A 19,266-nucleotide genomic window follows, 5' to 3' on the forward strand; every position below is an offset into this window, starting at 1 on the left:
GAAGGCACCTCGGCGTGGGTACAGCTCTGGTACCACCTGCCCAGGCTTGCCTGGCTCCTGCTGGGGGACACCTGCCACCTCAAGTGGGGTGGGCTTTTTTGATTATTTTCAACTCGCTGGAGCCCTCTACTGAGACTGGGCCTGTGTGGGCACCCTACAGCCTCCATCTTCCTCCGAGGTGCTGACCCTGACCTCAGCCACCTCCCGCGGCCCACAGGGAAAACAGGCCAGCGCCTGGGCCCGGCAGCAGCGACCCCCTGAAGAAAAACCTCCTCAGCGCACCCGCGGGCCGACGCCGCCATTTTGGGCCTCTAGGGCCTAACGGCCGCGTCCTCCCTCAGTTGTCGGCTGCGGTCGGGAGCGAGGCGGCCACTCTCCCCCCTCGCCAGTGAGACAGGAGAGGGACAAGGGAGCAGCCCCCGGCGGCCAGCAGCACCGCCGCCGCCGTGCGACCGCTTCGCTAGGCGGGGCAGGGGGCCGGCGCGGCGCAGGCCCGGCGGCCGCAGGAAGGGGGAGGGAAGGCGGCGGCGGCTGCCGCCATCATGCGCGCGCCGGCGGGGCTGGTGCGGCTGCTAGCGGCGGGGGGGCGGGGGTGGTCGCTGCGGCGCTGCCTCGGCGCCATGGCCCGCTACGGCACGGAGCAGCGGGGGCGGCCCAACTCTCCCGATTACCGCCTCTACTTTAGTAAGTAGCAGACCCCGGGCTCCATAAAAACCTTCCTCCCCCTGCCTGGCGGGGTGCACGGTGGGGAGGGGCGGCGGCGGCGGCTCCCCGCTCCCGCCGTGGCCCTTCGGGCTGGCTGAGGTGTCGCCCCTGAGCCTCACCGCCACTCCAAGACGGCATTTTTTTGTGGAGAGTGAGGGGATTTTCTGGCAGAAAGCTTGTGGAGGGGATGGTGGGCCTGCTCTTCCCCGAGGGCTGGTGTGCGCGGCACAGCCGTGCCCTTCCCCAGCCCGGCGAAGGCCCTTGGAGGGTGAACAGGTGTTTGGGCTGGGGGCGGGTGTGTGTGTGCAGCACTGGGGGGGTGCAGTGTTGTGGTAGCCTGGACGCTCTGGGACCCCAAGGACAGCCTTGGCCATGGGAGCCTTGCCTCGCCTCACCTCTTGGGTCTGACATCCTAGCGGGAGCATGGCCTGTCCCCTGTCGCCGGGCCAGCCCTCTCTCCAGAATCGTCACGGTGAGGGGAAGCTGGCATCCAAAACATTAGTCTCCAGCCCCAAGGGGCCTGCAGCAACCAGTGGCACCGTGAGGGCATGTGTGGTGCTCCAGGAGGCTTCCCAAAACCCAGTAAGAGCTGGGGGTGTGCAGTCTGAGTATTACACATTTTAGTAACAGTGTCATCTGTTTGTATGCCACTTCTGTACCAGTGGTTTTCTACAGTTTTGGTCCGTTGACTTTACAAGCAGTTAATACTGACGTCTGTTGGTGTGAGAGAAGCGGAGGCGTCATGTACCCTGTTGTCAGTACACTGCCAAGGCTCCCTTGTGCTCTGTCCCCAGGGGACTGCCAGCGCAGGAGCTCATCTAGAGAAAGTCACTTTAGTCAGGGGGAATAAGCAGCCTACCACTAACCTTTGTTTTATTTGGGAGGAGCATCTGGGAGGCTTCCAGAAGTTGCAGAAAGAACTACCATTTACTCCTCTTTGCTGAGGTGGTCAAAGTACAGACCAAAGCTAAATGAAGTCTCTTGCCTGTTTTTCCCTTTACTGTGAATAGAAGTGCTAGCAGAGGAGAAATTCTTTGGGATTTGTGTTGGCACCTTATATTGTTGTTGATGTTTCTGTTTTGGTAGAACACTTAGGCTTTTTAGCATGTTAAATTTTTTTTTTTTAATTTTTTTTTTTTTTAGTAGTTTAGAGTAGCTTGAAAAGCTTAAGTATCCACTCCAGTGCATTTTGTCCCTTTCTACAGTGGGAGCAAGGCTGAGGTGCAGATTGGGTCCCTATTAATTTATTGTCAATTTATGCAGGTTTCAAGGCCTGGTGTTTTGTGTCTAGGGCCACAGCAATTATCCCATCCGTCATTTATTCTTTTAGTCAAACTTTGGCCTACTATGTTGGGGGATTTTCCCTTTGTGGTCATGAAACTCAATTTATTGGAAGTACAGTGAAGTCACAAGGGCAGCATTGCTAGAAACCCAAATTAAGTCACTGATCATTTGTGGAAGTGAGGTTCCCTTGGTATTTTTTTTCTCCATTAATGGTTGTGTATTGCTGGGGAGAAGGAAAATAAAAGAGAATGAAAGGATCTTCTCATCTTTACATAGCTTGTATTCCCAGGTCGTCAGAAGAGAAGTCTAGTATTGAATACTGAAGCAATAGTTTTGTTTCTAATGAATCCTTGTCAAACAAACAAATTCCTTGTCCTGCATGTAGGTTATTTTTTAGTCCTTCAAATTAAACTTCATAAAAAGTTTAACTGATGCATAGTTGCGGCACATCATACATAATACATGTAACACATAATAGTTAGCAATACCAACATCTTATGGTATGTCTTTAGATTTGTAATGCTACTTTTTTGTTTTGTTTTTCAGAGAATGCAGATGGTAAATATATTTCCCCATTTCATGACATTCCACTGTTTGCTGGATCTAAAGAGGTATGTCTTTATGCTTTGAAACACAATTAATTTCAAAATGCTAACAGTTTTGTTGGTACTCTTTATGTAAACATGCAGTTTTAAAACAAAAATACCAACAATATTTTTAGCAATTAACAGACAAATGTATAGCACCAGAAAGGACTGCTTTAACCCAGGCTGATTCCTTATGTAGTACAGGCAGAATAACTCCACCAAATTTTCTCTGTTAGAGCTCAGGAACTTGCAGTGAAACATAATGATTACTGTGTAGACAAGCCTAGGTGTCTCTTTGAGCCTCCGGGTAACTGAAGGCGGGGGGGAACCCTCTCTGTACCTTGTGTTAATTCTCCTCTGTGTTTAAGGTTTGTGTTTATGTGGACTTGAATTAATTTTCTACTATTACTCTCTTTAAATTGGCATTTTTCTACATCTGCAATTAAAAGTGTACATTTCCTTGCAGTAGGAGATGTACAGCACACGCTTACATATGGTATATTTCTTTAATTCCCAAAAGGAGCATTATAATTGGAAGCCAACAATAATGCCCAAGAGAAAAGTGGTAATCGCACCTTTGGAGAATTACAAGGCGTGAGGTGCAGCTGAGCACTTTCACGTCTTGTTAGCCACACTCCCTGGAGTTTCATTATAGCAATAATGAAACGCCTCTTTTATGTGTCACTGGTGGGAACTGCCAGTCTTTGGTTTAGACTTAACATTTGCTTGTTATGGTATGCTTGTTACACAAACAGGTTGGGAGGGTTTTGGCCGTTTTCTTGATTTGTTGCTGGGTCTCTATGGATGATACGAATGGTGAGAAAGGTCAGCCGTTGTAACGTGTTCGGATTGAGACTTCTGAACTAACGAACCAATCTCTTTAATTGTTTAAAATGAGAGATTAGAAATATGCATGAAACCTTTTTGATCAGCAGAGCCTAAGCGTGCTAGTCAATGGAAGAGGTAAGTCTCCTTCAGGGAGTCATTGCTGAGATGCTCTGTTCAGTGGGTGCTATTGCTGGAAAAGCAGTGGGCATTTTCATCACACATTCCCTGGGGGTCTTGCTGTCCCTGCAATTAGAGTTTAGGTTTTGGAGGGGTGGATTATAGTCTGTGATTTTTTGTAGATTTAAGTTATAGCACAGCAATGTCTGATCAATATGGAGAGGCTTTCATTTTGCTGTGTGAGCAAGGAAAGAGCGTCCCACAGGATATAGGGGCTTGAGGGGGGAGCAAGAAAGGGAGTCATTGTGAAAGTCTCTGTTAATTTTACCTTCTTTGAGAGAGGAGCATGTAAGGAGTTGTATGTTAAATTCCTGGTCTAAGCTTTGTGGACTTCGTTATATGATGGATAACTCCAGCCTTGTTTTCCATACTGGGTTTTTTTGTTTATTTTGTTTTTTATCTTTTTAAACTGAACAGAATGATGACTGTGTTTTTAATCAGTTGAGGACAGGCCTAAAATTGCTGCTTAAATCTTTTAGTAGCTGGGAGAAAGTGGATGTGTCCTTGTACATTTTTATCTTCTGTTAACATCTGGAAGGTTATAATTTCACAATGAAACAGAACTGAGTAGTTACTTTTAAAAGTTACAGTTCAGGCCTTTATATTCACAAAGCAATGTTTCAATTGCATTGAAAACTACTGTAGTCTGTATTTATGTGAATACAGTATTGTGTGCTAATGTTCTTTATACACTTTTTTAACTTCACTCTTTCCCTATAGGACAAAGAGATTCCTGCAAAGAGGCCAAAGACTACTGGAACTGAGGTACTGCTAAGGTGCTTTTTTTTTTTTTAACTGTTCCTTCTATTTCCTTTCCAACATTGTTTCGCTATTCTGCAGTTAACTTGCTCTCGCTGAATATAGTTGACATATCTTTAAATGCAAGTCTTTTAGGGGAAGGCTTAAAGGGATTTAATATTCTCCTCTTTGAATGGGCCAGAAATGTCAGCATTCTTTTATTCATCAAGATGTTCTCAAAGGCAAACACTTTTATACCACTCTTTGAAAGGTTCGTTATGACTGTTGCAGCGTAGATATGTTATCTTTTTTGCTATTGCGTTCAGAAACATTTGCAATAAAACCTCCATTAATGAAATATTCATTATGCTCTCTGACTGTAGGTAATCTTCGGTGTATATACAAAACTTCAGAAATCCTAAGTGCGTTAGGGCAGAAATTAGACTTAGTATCTGCTTTTTAGAATTGAGGATATGTTGTTTTCTGTACCCATCTGGGAAGTCCAAAGATAGAAAAATTACATCTGCTAATGGTTTGGCATTAACCAGCACTGAAGTTAAGCTTAACAGAAGCCCCGAAAACATGGAAGGTCTGCTCAGACTTTTTTCTGTGAAACAAGATTTGTTTATGCAAGTGCCTTTTCCAAAATGTAGCATTTTTTTGCAGTGCTTTCCCTGACATAGGAGTAACGAAAACTTAGTAGAAGCAAGTGAAAGAAAAAAACGGAACAAACTATGCTTTAAGTCCATGACGTGTTGTCGTGGGAGATGTGTGTGTGTGTGTCCCAATCTTTATCTTCTCGTACCTGTTTGGCCAGTCATGTTGCAAAACTGTAACTACCCAGCCGATGTGAAAGAACTGTTGTAACTGTCTGGGTTCTCATGGTTTTGCAACTAGTGTGTGGAGCACTGGTTGTTCTACTATACAACAGTCCCTACACAATCCTGCACCATGTATTTCCTCTCCCTTTGCCCTTTGATTCATTCAAGCTACAATGCCTAGGTAACGCTTTTTAGATTTCCTGTTGCTTGATGCCCATTTAAGTACTATTTAGTAGATGTAGAATCATGCCTGGAAGGTGAATTGTTGAGGAGAAAGAGTATGTGCCAGTAACCTTTCTCAAAAATTGTTGTCTTGCAACATGAATTCTTAATTACCGTTCTTCCTGGAAGTCAAGTATTCTGTCTCTTACCTGCTTATGAATACTGTGACAATAGCTGCTGGTTGCAGAGATGCAAAGCCTCTTTTATGCAGTGTCTAAAACTGTTCAAAACTGCTTTTGTCTGTGTTGTGGGAAGCATGATAGCTTGTTGAAACCCACGTTTCTGGTACCCTTTTTCTGATCTCTGGATCAGCCTCTGGAGCAGGAGAAAAAAAATGCCATTGGAGCTGAGCAGCTCTTGCTTCCTGGGCCAGTGTAGACTCCAGGGCTGCTTCATGTAACTCCTGCTATGAGAGAGCTCTGGACTGTGGTTTAGTAGAACTACAGAAAATGAGCAAAGGCAAATGTACATTCCAGTCTTTGTGGGCTTTTGATGCAAGTAAGCAAAAAAAACGTGCAGGCTGTACGTTTCCCAAACATGCTTGGTCTTTATTTAGATGGTGAAATGTGAGAATGCAAATCATTCAGAAAACCCTTTTTCATCACCATCTTTGGGAGTTGGGGAGAAGAGAGGAAAAAGAGGGATCTCTGTGTTCAAGAAAGCAGTTTCTTCTTACGCTGGGCTCTTCAGCAGCTCTCCTCACCTTGGCCTGGTGAGAAATGCATCCCTGTGTGCTTGTATGCAGTGAAAGTATAGCTTAATCAGGCGATAAAGGGAAGATGAGAAATTTAATGCCATGTACTGATTTCTGAAGACCTTTGAAGCACTGTACTCCTTACTCTTGTGTAGGGATGCAAGGCTGCTACTGATACCTGGTGTTCAGTTGATCCTTGCACTGAATTTGGCTAGAATTCAAAGCTGATAGTTCCTCTTGCCCTGCAAACACAATGGCATCTTTAAAACTTGTGGGTTTAGGGTGCCCTCAACAAGGGCAAGCCCTCTTAAGGCTGTGTGTTTAATTATGCTGAACTAGTGTTCATCAGGTGGCAGTTTAGCTATGGAAAATGAAGATAATTTCTACATGAGCAAGAGCAGTTCCCTCTTCAGTCTGTCTAATCTACTTTAGACTGTTCTTGGCATTCCTGGAACCAGAAAACAAGGTCTCAAAATAGAGGAGTTTCAGCTTTCAACATTCATGGGGTAGGGGAATGCACATCGTACAAGTCTGTTAGCTGTTTTGCAGTCTCAGCTTGTAGTTCTAAGGGAAATCGTGTGGTGTTTCCGTATGAACTCTTCTCTGGTGCAGCCATTTCTTGCAACATTATATACCTTCCCAAATCTCAATTAAATTTAGCTTTGCAGCCACTGTTGACAGCTGATCATTTTGCTTTCAGAGATGTTTTTTGGCTATTTGAAGAGTAGAGAGAAGTTATTTTGAAGGAGAATCTAAGCTGAAAGAAATCAAATTCAGCTCCAGTCTCAAAATTATTAACAGCTTGCAATCTGAACCTCTGCTTTGTCTTAAGCATTGCAAGCACTCTGAATCCGCTCCTGCCCAAGTAAATCTCTGTGAAAGGTATCAAAAGTTTCACAGCTCTGCCTGGAAGAGTGGATGTTCCCACTGTGTTACAGTCAAAACTGTCAGAGCCTGGTTGTTGAATACGGTCTTCCATCTCTAGCAGGAAGAAGGTTTGAAGAAGTCATCATTTTCTTTTCAAGACAAATGTGACTTGTTGCTTCCCTGCTGTAGTGGAAGGGTTTGTAATCTACTTGTCATTGTTTGTCTTTCCCAAAGTATTCACATGTCATCTCATTCAGAGAACCCAGGTGTTCTGGAATACAAAGTTTTATTTAAAATGTTGTCCTTGGTAAGGAATCTGTTCAAGTATTTAGAGATTATAGTCCTCTAACTTGCAGACACCCTCAGGAGCATTTGAAAAAAAAATGCAAAGAAAGAAACAAGACAGCTCTTGTTTTGTTGCATCCTGTGGGTTGCACAGTGCTGGAATGCCCTTGTGGACTCCAGTTGAATTGCTTCTATCAGCCCAAAACTTCGGATAAATTCATTAGTCAGGTGAGATATAAGGGGCCATCAGAATGGTCATGCAGTCTGAATAAGTGATCTGATAGAGGGCCTCATGCTTGGAACAGTGTTCAAAACTAGTGTCAGAGTTGTCTTATGGTAAAGTCGGTATGTTTCATGAGAAAGGACAAGCTGTTGTCATTTCCCATGTGGTACAGGTGCAAACTTTGTACTGACTTTGTATTCTGTCGTAACTACAGCCTCTGTAACCTTTTTTGGTCATGCTAGACATTTTTTTTGGTATATGTAACCTGGGCTGTAGTATGTCCATTATGTGTGTTAAGGGATTTGCGTGTTCCAAATCTTATATTGTCAGTGAAGCTTTCATCCTCATGCCTGAACTTGACCAGCCTTTTTCTATGTGTATGTCCAGTAGCTGCAGGCCTTCTTTTTGTTCTCATCAATTAACAAATACTGAGACTAGAAGTGATCTTCACTCAGTGATCCAGTTAAAATCTACAGGAGTAGAGTTGGTTTACTGAGAAAGTTGCGTCAGTGATTTGATCAAGCTTAACTTCAAGTAAATGGTTCCTTAAACTTGAGAAAGTTAGTGTTTCATTTTCATTCATGTCGTGGTTATACACTGAGTAGTTTTGCAGATGAATGTGTCCAGTAACTAGTTTATCAGAAAATATGCCTGACACCACTTTTGGGATACCTGTGAGTAAAAAAAACTGCATAGTTCATGATTCCCTTTTCCCTATAACATGAGGGAAGTACATACACTATGAAGAGGCTGCAGGCACTTTGTATTTATGCAGGGCACTGCATTCCTTTTTTGCTATGTGGCATGTTAATTTATATTGGAAAAGTTCCATTGACTTCTCATTTAGATACAGTATATTTGGTCTCCAGATGTTGCTGGCATCTGGTTTGTTGTTTTCATTGGCAAATACCTTGTAGAAAGTGTTACATTGGGAATGCTTGTAACATGGATACTTGTTTTATAAGCAAGCCCCTCTCCATTTATTTTCTGGGTGTATTTCATGACAGTCCTTATTTTCCTTCTCCTTTTTTCAGTTTTTTTTTCCTCTTTTTCTTTCAGACATCTTCCTTTTTTTCACACTGCTGCTGGACTGCAGCTCATCTTTTTCGTTCTCATTAGTCCTCAGGTGCATGCTGCCATGTTCAGTTGATGGTGCAAGATTGCAAATGAGCAGACAGAAAGGAAATGGAAATGGTAGCTGCTTTTTCTTCTCGCTGTCTTGTGAGCTCAGAGCTTCTCAGTGAGGAAGGGTCAGCAGCCCCCAAATGCTGCCTCTAATGCTTTCAAATTTTTTAAGCACTCTGCTATAAAAATGACTAATGTAATTGCAAGCTGTAGACTATCTCTTCTCCCTGTCATGGAACGGTGATGGTGAATGGCAATTGGGCCTTAAAAAGCAGTAATGTTTGTCATTTAATGAAATTATACTCAGTTTCTGTTCCTCTCTTGTCTCTCTTCTTTTGTCCCTTTCCTCACTCTGCATAGGTCACTTCACTTCTGCTTCAAATTAGGTGAGCCTTCAGAGTTGAGCATTAGGTGTTGCAAACCTTGGGCAAAATCATACCTATTCAAAACCCTCCCTTCAAATGTGCCAGCTAAGGAACTTGGGAAGACTGGGAAAGGAAATGGTTGAACAAGAAAGGGAAAGTTAGGTAAGGAAGAATTGTTTCTAAGAAGAGTGTGTGGGAGTCCAGAAGGGCAGGTTGTAAAAATAGTGTCAGAAGTGTGCTTAATTTTTTTTTTATTCCTGTGATATTCAGGATAATAGACTCGGATCAAAATGAGTTATCTTCTATGAGAATCTGTACAGCTAGAGCTAGTAGTTATTTTTGGCCATCAGTCTTAGTGGAGAGAAGGCTGACTCACAGTTTACCTGGGTAAAACAGTCTGTATTTTCCTCACTTTTCTCAACACTTGCTGTATGAATATGGTGAAATATATTTGTTTATCTTTTTATCTTTCTCTGGTTTTCTTATTCCAAAAAGCCAAAACCTGTTCCTGTTCTCTGTGTGAAAGAGACATTTGTGCTTGTTTCAGCAAAAATAGGATCATGATGCATTAAAAATGATGTTCAACTCTAATGGAATGCAGTAAGTTGCCAAGCAGTGTTAAAGAAAACACCCCAATAAAGCAAACACTTATTTACGTCCTGCGTGAGTTCCCATGTAATGTACGTAGTGTGTAGTTCTTGGGAAATAAAGGATATCATTTAGACATACTGTTTGTTCCCTCTGATGTCACTTTCTGCTGATTTTCATATTCAGTTTTAGGAATTAGGAAGTGCACTTTTGACTTCTCGATGTTTTGTTTTTTTTTTTCCCCCCACATCACCTCTTCAGGATATAATAGGACATACATACAAATGTCTGTCTTGTGTTCACATTAATCCAAAGTCAAACAAGCTATGTAATACCCTGGGTTGAAAGTCCCTCTGGGCTCTGTCAAGTCACTTCCCCTAGCAGATGGGTTCTGTCCCTTTTTCTGAATCTAGGAAACTATTTCCTCCTCTTTTCTCCAGGAGACTGTCCTTCTGAAGAAACCGTCAGCCAGCAGAGTTGGCATGAGGCTAGCCTGTAGGAACTACTCCATCTGGTCTGCTGTCATGAAGTGGAGTCCCTTCTACATTAGGCACTTGCAGAGTTGGATTAAATCTGGACTGCAGCAAGCAGCGATCTCATAGGCAGATCAGTTGACTGCTGTCAGACTAAGGCAGTTAAATGGTAAACTTTCCAAAGCAGTAGTTTTCGTGTCACGAGAGATCTTTTTTTCTTTTTCTGTCACTGGAAAGTGTGTGAAATGGGCTGTTGAAACAGTCTCACTGTTGCTTGAGGGGGTAGAAGTGCTCACTTGGGGGTTTGGTGAGATGAAATTTTTTGGTTTACTGATTTAAAATAAAGATAAAAATATCAATTACCAGATGCGTTCACCATCCAAAGCTAACCACTGAATGGCATATGCAGATGGTAATCTGTGAAGACAGGTGGTGTCTGACACTGCATTTCTGTTTGCAGCTGAGGCAGGGCCAGTTTTCCAGCAAGGGATGGGGGAGAACATTCAAGTGGTCAGAAGGAATAGGTGCCTGGTCTGAGAAAATAAGGGTGATGTAAAAGTTCCTGAGCAGTATTTAGGCAAGGAGGGAAACAACAGGGAAGAAGAGGGGAAAAAAAAACAAACTAAAAAACCAGAGAAGTATACTTCTCTCTCTCTATCTGTCAGACTATCTAGTATGTGCTCTCCTTTCCACACCAGTGAATCCCGTCTCATCACTGTGAGAATGTGATTGCCCTATAAATAAAACTTTTTATTTTTAAGTGTAAGCACTGCATGAAGTTATTAATCTCTTGTAAATGCTTGTGGCAGCTTACCATTCGAGAGTGTACTTTCGGGGATTTTTTTGCATACAAATTAATCTGTCAGGCTGTCACATTTAAGACTCTTGACAATTCACATTTGACTGATACCACAAATTATGAAGACCTGGTCTTAGAGCTGAGTTAAATCCAAGTTATTTTTTTCGGTTTTTTTTGGAGAGCAGCACTGTATTCATTTCAGTCCAGTTGTTGTCCATCCCTGAGAGTTGTTTTGGTGAAGAGCCGGAATAACTCTTGACTAATTAAAGCTCCAAACTAAGATTTACAGGCTGCTGAAGCCATTGTATTAGACATAGTCAGGAAAACGTACAGTGGCATCTAAACAACAGAAGTATAGGATTGTGGTGGAGGGGAAAACATCGTGTATAATTCCAGGAGGAGTTTGTAAGTTTTCTACCTGTAGCTACCAGTCAGAACAATTCTTTGACCTGCTTGGCAGTTCCCTAAGAGTTTCTTGTAAGCACTGGCTTTCATGCTGTGCATTTCTCTTTTCCAAGCGTTTCTCAGATGGATGTGCAGACTTTATTTGTCTCTCTTCCAACCTTTCCCTTACCTGCTGTTGTATGTACGTTGCTTTGTTCCGTCTGCTTCTCTCTCTGATTACTTGAGCTCTCTTTCTGATTACTTCTCTGTTTCAATCGTTCTTATATACATAAGGTGTACTTTATGAAACTGATCTGAAGCACCCTTCCCTTTTTGTTATTATTATTTTTTTTTCTTGTTTTATTTGGTTATGACCTGGTTGGGGGAAGTGATTCCATCTGACATGCCTCTGACTGCAGTATGGGCATAGTACTTACAGATGGTGAATTTAATTTGAATTTAATGGGAATTTGCTGTCAGGATTGTGCATAGCTTGTGGTCTCATGGGAGAAATGCTGAGTGACAGTTGGGATTTTCCTTTGCTTTCTTGCTTTCTACATTCCAAGTTTGTTTGGGAGGAGAAGATCATAGAACCATTGGATTTACTTTAATCAGGCTGTGGCATTGACCCTGGTAATGGTATTTGTTGCAGCTGCAGGACACAAGGAGCAAAAAGACAAATATTTAAGAGTCTGATGGAGCCTTAATTGCAGTGTAGTTAAAAAGTCAGTGCAAGTCTTCAGTTGGTTTAACTTCCCCCCCCCCCCCCCCCCCCCCCCCCCCCCATGAATTTCTGCAAAAACCAGAAATCCTTCCTGAACCGTTGCGATTTTTAACACCAATGCGAGTTTTCTTTGGCTATGGAGAGATGCCCCAGGCAATGTGGTATTTTGTGATTATTTTAGTAATCTAGGAGAAAATAGGTTGTAGACAATGCTGGGTGGTTTGGTCTAGTTACCTGTTTTGATTAATACTCTACTCCTTGGTAGTGTTTGACTCTGACAGATTCAGAAGAAGAAACCTTACAGCAGTACAGAGAGCTTTTCTCTTTGGAGAATGTCACTTTAACCTCCTCAGTAAGAAGGGTGTAGACTACTTATTTTTCTTCCAAAAGTATGAAAGTTTACATGTTTTAGGTTTACGCCCCCAGACTCCCCTTCTTAAAACAACTTTCAGTTTGTTTCTATTACGAAGAAGGCTAAGACAAACATGAGGTGTCTGTGTCCATGTCTTTGCTCTTATCCATGGAATCCATGCCATAACTTTTGGATTCATTTTGCCTCACTTCAACCAGATTCAACTGAGAATCAGAAATGTCTGTAGCTGTTGCATTTGCATGATTTTTTTAAAAAAATGAGGCAAAAGAGGAGGTCCTGAAGAAGTAAATCTTCAGGGGAACAAAACAAAACATTGTCCTTTCCAGTGCTTCAGGGAAGCTAACTCTGTCCTATAGAAATGTCCAGTCCTCTTTGGCTAGTAGACTGAACCAGTGCATTGTGGCAAATCATTCCATGAACTTTCTGAACACTGTGTAGATTTCCACTATTTAAAGTTGTTCATATTCTCAAAGGGATGGGGTGGGGAAAGGATGGGCCAAGGAGGTTGAATATCAGTGTGTGGAACCGAACGAATGGTGCTCAGTGTAAAAGCAGCTGGAACAGAGAAATGCGACGTATGTTGCTGCTGAATACAGAGGAGAGAATTTGTCTTATTGTAAAATAATAATTGCCAAGTGGATTTTATTTTCCGTTCTGTCATTGTTTTTTGTTCTAGGTCCTGTTTAATATGATTGTAGAAGTGCCTCGTTGGACAAATGCAAAAATGGAGGTAATTAAGAAAAATACTTTGATTATATAGGTATCTGTGAAAGTTATGACAATGCAATGGCTTCCAATAGTCAAGAGTTTAATCAGTGTGTGGTTTACTCTTTACACATAAAATTGCCTCTGTTAAAAAATTAATTTGAAGTTGTGCATACAGAAGCATTCCTTGCAATTATAAAGTGTTGAGCTTCTAATTTTCTTTCCCTTCCACAGGTGAGTACTGCTTCTTGACAGCCCTGTGACTACAGAGTGCAGTATACCTGCAACAGAGTCTGGCTTGCAGGGCATTGTCCAACATTTAGTCTTACCCTTGCTTGCTCTTTTGTCATTCCACTCAGAGGATTTAATTCCTCTCATTTCCGCTGTGTAGCATGCTAGGCCAAATCCTGACAAATGGAGTTGCAAAGGTAAAGCATTTCCTTGTGACAAAAAAAATACTTGGGGACCTCACTGACTGAAAGTATCTACTCCTGCAGGGAGATGTTTTAAAAGTAGAGCCCAGTAGGTTGTTCCTTTGCAGTTACAATATAGAACCTGAGTAACAATTCATCTGTAGTGTTCATGAAACAGCAGATCTCACCAGGATATGTCCTATCTTCCTGAACATTTGTATTAATTTTAGAGATGCTTCCTGGCTGCTTTTAAGTAAGTTTGTGGTTGAGCTGTTAACTATTTTGATTATTAAAAATAACACCAAAGTACCTCACCAGTGTGTTATTTCAGAATTCTGTTTTATCCTTTCCCTGATGCTGGAAAATTGTTTAAACTGTGTTTACCACCACAGTTGTTACTCTGCAAGCAGGGTTACCTTGGATATTTACCTTGTATTTTAAGATGATGATTTATTGTGGAAGTTGAGTTCTCTTTTGCAGAGTTTCCCTTTGACAGTGCTATTTGAACTCTTTGTGTAAAGGTCCCTTCCCTTCTCTTGGCACATTATGTTAAGGGTAGACAAGTTTGCTATCCTGTTAGGTTCAGAAGTCAGTGCGTTTAGACTTTTCTGGCTTGATAGAGGAGACCAGATGTAGTCTTCTAATCTATAACTTTTCATATACTTGAAATTTCCTGCATTAATCGTTAAGGCAGTCCTTCAGTCCAGGCTGTGGTAAGGTGCTAATACCAGGTCTTGTTTGCATCTTCATGCTGAGATTCCCTCAGCTGAAATGGAAACTGTAGGAAATGAAACCTTGCCTTAGGATGAATGTTTCCCACGGTAACATCCCCAGTGCCAGCTTTCTGGCTCATAATTTTTTTGTATTTCTGTTGTTCTTCCCTTGATTTACCGAAGGTGGTTTTAATGAGACTTTTGTTTGCTGTTGTCAGTTACTCCTCTTTGTCCCAGCTTATGTCAAGAAAAAGCATTACTGAGCTCCCTTTCTGTCAGAGTCCCAAGTGGAATATTCGAGGTCTTCACTGTTAAGTTAAGACCATAAGCAGGTAGAATCAAGTGTGAAACCAGAAATGTGTGAACCTTGATCTCAGCTCTTGAGGAGGGTTTACTTGTGGAATACCTGCATGCTTTTGACAGTTTGGTGTGATTCAAAAAGGTGGAATTCCTTTGGGATGACTTTGGTGGTGGTACTTTAGGTAAATTACAAGGATATTGTAAAATGAATATGGACCCAAGGGCTGTGGGCTTATGCATGCAAGCTGCGTACCACCTGAGCCAGTGTAACCATCTGAGCCTGTAACAAATGTGATGCCATTCAGATGAGTGTTTGTAAGCAAGAGCCAAGCTAACATGGACTGTGTTGTGGTGTGGAGTGTCAAAAGGATGGTTACAGTGAATTACCTGATGTATGGTAGGTAACTCATGTGGCAGAGAGTTTGTATTTGAGGTTTTGGGGAGGATGATGACAATAATAAACTGTTCAGCTGTCATTAGTTCAGTCCTTCTGTGACTGCTTCTTTGGGAACAAGAATGCTGCGTTTTGATTCTAGCGTAACTTGTTCCAGATCTGTGTTAAGTTGGCATTTGGTGACTATACACAACTTGTGCTTACTAAAAAGCATTTGTATGCTGAGAGGTGGTGAAGAGACAGAGTATATGCAATAGAAGAGCAGTGAACAGAGGGTGAGAAGAAGATGAAACATTTCCCTTGTTGCTGTTAAAGCCCCTGTTGTCAGAAGAACTTATGCCACCATTTGCATGTCTGTTGAACCTGTACTATAAAGTGCAAGAGCTGCTAACTTAAGTTCCTTTCAGTGTTTATGTTTGACCATGATGGTCTCCTTATAAATTTATTGCTTTCTCTTCTAGATTCATTTTTTCCTTGCATACTTCACAACGTTATTTAAAACTTTAATAAGCTGCTTTTTGAACATGACCCTTGAGATTTCGAGTGAGGCCATCATACTTCTCAAACCACAAGCACATGCTCCCAGGTGGATCTTTCTAACTGGTTGGATACAGAATGAATTGCTTTCGGTTTTACCATTCTCTCTTTCTCTCTCTCTTTTTCACAATCTGCCTAGATTGCCACTGAGGAGCCGTTGAATCCCATTAAACAAGATATAAAGAAAGGCAAGCTTCGATATGTGGCAAATATCTTTCCTCACAAGGGTTATATATGGAATTATGGTGCCCTCCCACAGGTAACATTTTTGTTATAATGGTGAAAGTTTTCTATCTTCTGTGTAAATTGCCTTGTAAATCTTGGGTACTGCCTGAATGCAAATCAGTTGCAAGAGGGATGCTTCTCTTTGATACATTTGTAAATTAGGATTTTTTTATGTTGAGCTTTATTGTGTCTATAAATTTTGATCAGAATTCGAGTGTGGGTGTAAATATGTACTGTGTTTCAGGAAGGAGTTAAATGATCAAGAAATCTGGAATCTTTAGTCTGTTTCTCTCTACTGTAGTGACAGAATTAAGCTGTCATCGTCTGCCACTCAAGAATACTTTGTCAAGTAGCCCTTTTCTGCTTAAACAAGGCATTTTTTTAAAAACTATTTTAGGATTTTCGTGTATCGCAGCATAAGTTTTAATTGGGATTTCTTACTATCTTTAACAAAGAGGAACACAAGGGCTGTTCTTTTTTAGATTAAACCTCAACTGCCTTAGTTGACTTTTCTCTGAACTGTGAGACTTGACTGATCATGACACATTCTAAAATTTTGAGCCTTGAAAAAGCCCAACTAATGGTTGAAATTTTGAGCTTAATTAAAACTTTTAACTTTTTCATTTCTGTGAATAACACACTGGACTTAAATTAGTACTGAAGAACATGATGGAGCTAGAAAAGAGTAATATGTTTTCTTTACACTGAACTTCATAAGCACTGAAAGTTTACTCCTGAAAACCTGCTTATGTATTTGATCCCTAAGAGGAGATACCAGGCAGATGCTGGAGTATAGCAATGAAGTTCTTCTACAATCAGCAGTCTCAGTAGACAATATTTCCAAGTAGGTATAGTTGGGAACCAGCCATTCCGTTTTAATGTTTTGAAATTCACATGTGTCTTAGTACAAAGCCAAAACAAAACATTGAATATTTTTCAGCACAAAGTTCATTATTTTGGTCTGATGACACTTTCCCCAGGAGAAATGTTCAGCTCCTCTGGTTACCTTGTGAGTCAGAGAGGGCTGGAGATAATTGTCACTTTTATTTTTTGTAGTAACTTTAAAATACCGGTTGGATTACACCTCCAATTGTTGAAGTCTAGATGATACTCCAGGTTCCTACTAGGCAGCTGTAACAAACAAAATCCAATTCAGTGTCTCCATTATCACAAGAGGACTTTTCATCAGCATCAGCAGTTGCCAGAAGTTCAACCCTAGTATATGGCTTAAAGGTATTTACTTGTGGCTGCTGTTTTATGCTGTGGAACAGAGAATTAAGAAATGATGGTAGGACTATCATTATTGCAGGAGTTGCTGTACTGTCCAGAGAACAATACCATTCCTAGTGAGCTTTCCTTCTAACCTACTGGTGGAGGGATGCAGCTGGGCAGGAGAATAGTATTGGTATAATGCAGCCTTAAATAAAAAGCCCTTTGGAAGAGTATTGGAAAAATAAGTTTTAAGTTGAAATTCTCTCTTGACTCCACTTCAGCAGTGTTTTGGGAATGATTCTGCTACATAAACACCCGAGCATTTGCTTTTCACTGTTTTGCCTTTTAGTATTGGTCAAGTTCTCAAGAATACGTTTGAGGTGGAGGTTTGACTGTGGACAGCAGGAGCTATCGGTATAGGTCCTTGGAAAAAAAGTTTTCTAACACCCTTTCAACAGAACTTCATTGGAGTCAGAATTCTTACCAGGAAAACTTCTCAACATTTGAATGAGTTACTCAGTCTGTTACTAGCCAGTGAAAGACAAAGCAAGTACTGGTCTAGTAATTAAGTTAGTATTATTTGGCTGTGATTCCTTGATGTATAGAGCTCAGAGCAGGAATTTGAACTTGCCTACTAGAGAAGCTTCTTTGGTCTTAAGCTGTTGACTGTTCTTGGGAATGTACACATCTCAAAATACTCAGAAATGTTTTGTATCTAAATTTTAAAAAACTTAAAAAGCTAATTGTCTGCTGACAAATCCATATATAGAAGCTTGGTTAGCTCAAAGCCTAGATGTTTTTGAAAGCAACTTACATTAGTGCCATAGTAATTAAAGAGTATAATAAGAATGCAATGGTTGGATGTCCTAGCTTAATCCACAACCACGAGTAACTAGAAAAATACATATTCAGGGTCCTCTGATGCCTTAATCACTGCAATTTGATAAAGTTTGTCTGAGTCATGGATGCAGTTAATATTTTTGTTACTATGTCCTCAGTAATCCTCATGTTACTTGTCCTGAGTATGAGGATGAGTTACTCAACATCAGTCCGTTGGCTGTTTATTTGTTTGTTTTTTACTTTTCCCGTTGAGCAAGCCTGTTCTGAGAAAGCTAATGTTTTTATTAATCTTAGTAATTTAGTGGTTAGATGAATTGTAATTGCAGATCAGCCAGTAACTGAGAATTTTCTTTCCTTTGACAGACCTGGGAAGATCCAAACCATACAGACAACAATACAGGATGTTGTGGGGATAACGATCCTATTGATGTTTGTGAAATAGGTTCAAAGGTTTGTATTTATCAGGATTAATTTAATTTATCAATGTTAATTTAATTATTTAGTAACAACTTTTGGAAGAGAAGGGCAGGTGGAAAATGACAAAAGATGTTAATAGTCTCAGGGGATGACAAAATTATGAATAGAGGATTTGTGGAGGGAATAGGTAAGGAAATGGTGGATTTTTAAAAAGGAGAATTTGGTAAAGTTTGTGTACTGGATAAGAGGGAAAATAAGAGAGCACCACCCCAAAGTTCTGTCGTTGGATGGTGAGTTTTGAGTGAAGGAGGAGGGGATTAAGATTTCTGGGGAAGAAAAAGATTTCTTTCTGTTTCCCCTGTTAGCAGTACTGGAGCAAGGAATAGGTTTCTGAAAGATGAGGAGGCATGCCAGCGTCATGTACATACAATTACAAGGTCAGACCCATGAAGGAGGTAGGTTTGAGTTTTCTCGGGTGCAAACAGAAGTAGATACCTCTTCTCTAGAGGAGAAGACAGGGACCTGTTGCAGTGTTGCGGAATTACGAGATGTGGAGTGGGTGGATGAAAAAGAGGTGCAGCAAACCATTAGTAAGTATAGGGTAGAGGTCTAGCTCTGTGATATCAAAGGTGGGGTTATGAACCAGATGAGTTTGGAAGAGGAGTCTCTTGGGGTATTTTAGGTAAGGGGAAATTTAATTGGTGACCCCAGCAAAGGTGGCTTTATTCGAGGAAAGGAACCTAAAGCTGAAGGGATCCAGAAATAGCTATAAAGGGAATATTAGCAGGTAGGGAAAAGGTTCCCAAGAAAATGCAAACAAGAGTTGTGCTGATATTTCTGGGGAGGGGTGTTTGTTTGTATGTGTATATTGGAGTCGAGGGAACAGCAAGAGATAAATTAAGAGCAAGAGTTGAGGAAGTAGAGAGTCAAGAGGTGGAAAGAAATTAAAAAATGAGCATGGGATGCTTTTGACTTGCAGTTTGGGGTGAAGATCAAGGAGGTGTGGGGGAAGCTGGGTAGAAGAGAAGGAAAAATTTTCTAGCTTGTGTTGTCTACTTAAAAAAAAATGCTGACTGGAGAACTGGGGGTTGAAGAATAGCAATGGTGGGAGAAAGGCTAGTGATCTTAAATAGATGTGTACTGGGATTACAGAATCTATCTTGCAATTCTTTTAGCTGCTGGTCAAAAGTGTACTAAAACTATTTTGTTTGTAAGGTAAAACAGAAATTCTGTGTAATATTTTCCAAA

General features: G+C 41.2%; 1 protein-coding gene across 1 annotated transcript in view; it reads left to right on the forward strand.

Moving 5' to 3' along the window:
- The first annotated feature begins 360 nt into the window (after window positions 1–360).
- Window positions 361–19,266, forward strand: part of PPA2 (inorganic pyrophosphatase 2) — a 38,693-nt gene continuing 19,787 nt past the window's right edge. The window contains exons 1-6 of the mRNA XM_063335367.1: window positions 361–684; window positions 2,536–2,600; window positions 4,302–4,346; window positions 12,939–12,992; window positions 15,464–15,583; window positions 17,965–18,051. Of these exons, the coding sequence (XP_063191437.1) occupies window positions 543–684; window positions 2,536–2,600; window positions 4,302–4,346; window positions 12,939–12,992; window positions 15,464–15,583; window positions 17,965–18,051 (513 nt within the window). The 5' untranslated portion in view covers window positions 361–542. The remainder of the gene's footprint in view (window positions 685–2,535; window positions 2,601–4,301; window positions 4,347–12,938; window positions 12,993–15,463; window positions 15,584–17,964; window positions 18,052–19,266) is intronic.

The sequence above is a fragment of the Chroicocephalus ridibundus genome, chromosome 5 (genome assembly GCF_963924245.1).
Source record: "Chroicocephalus ridibundus chromosome 5, bChrRid1.1, whole genome shotgun sequence".
NCBI classification, from domain to species: Eukaryota; Metazoa; Chordata; class Aves; order Charadriiformes; family Laridae; genus Chroicocephalus; species Chroicocephalus ridibundus.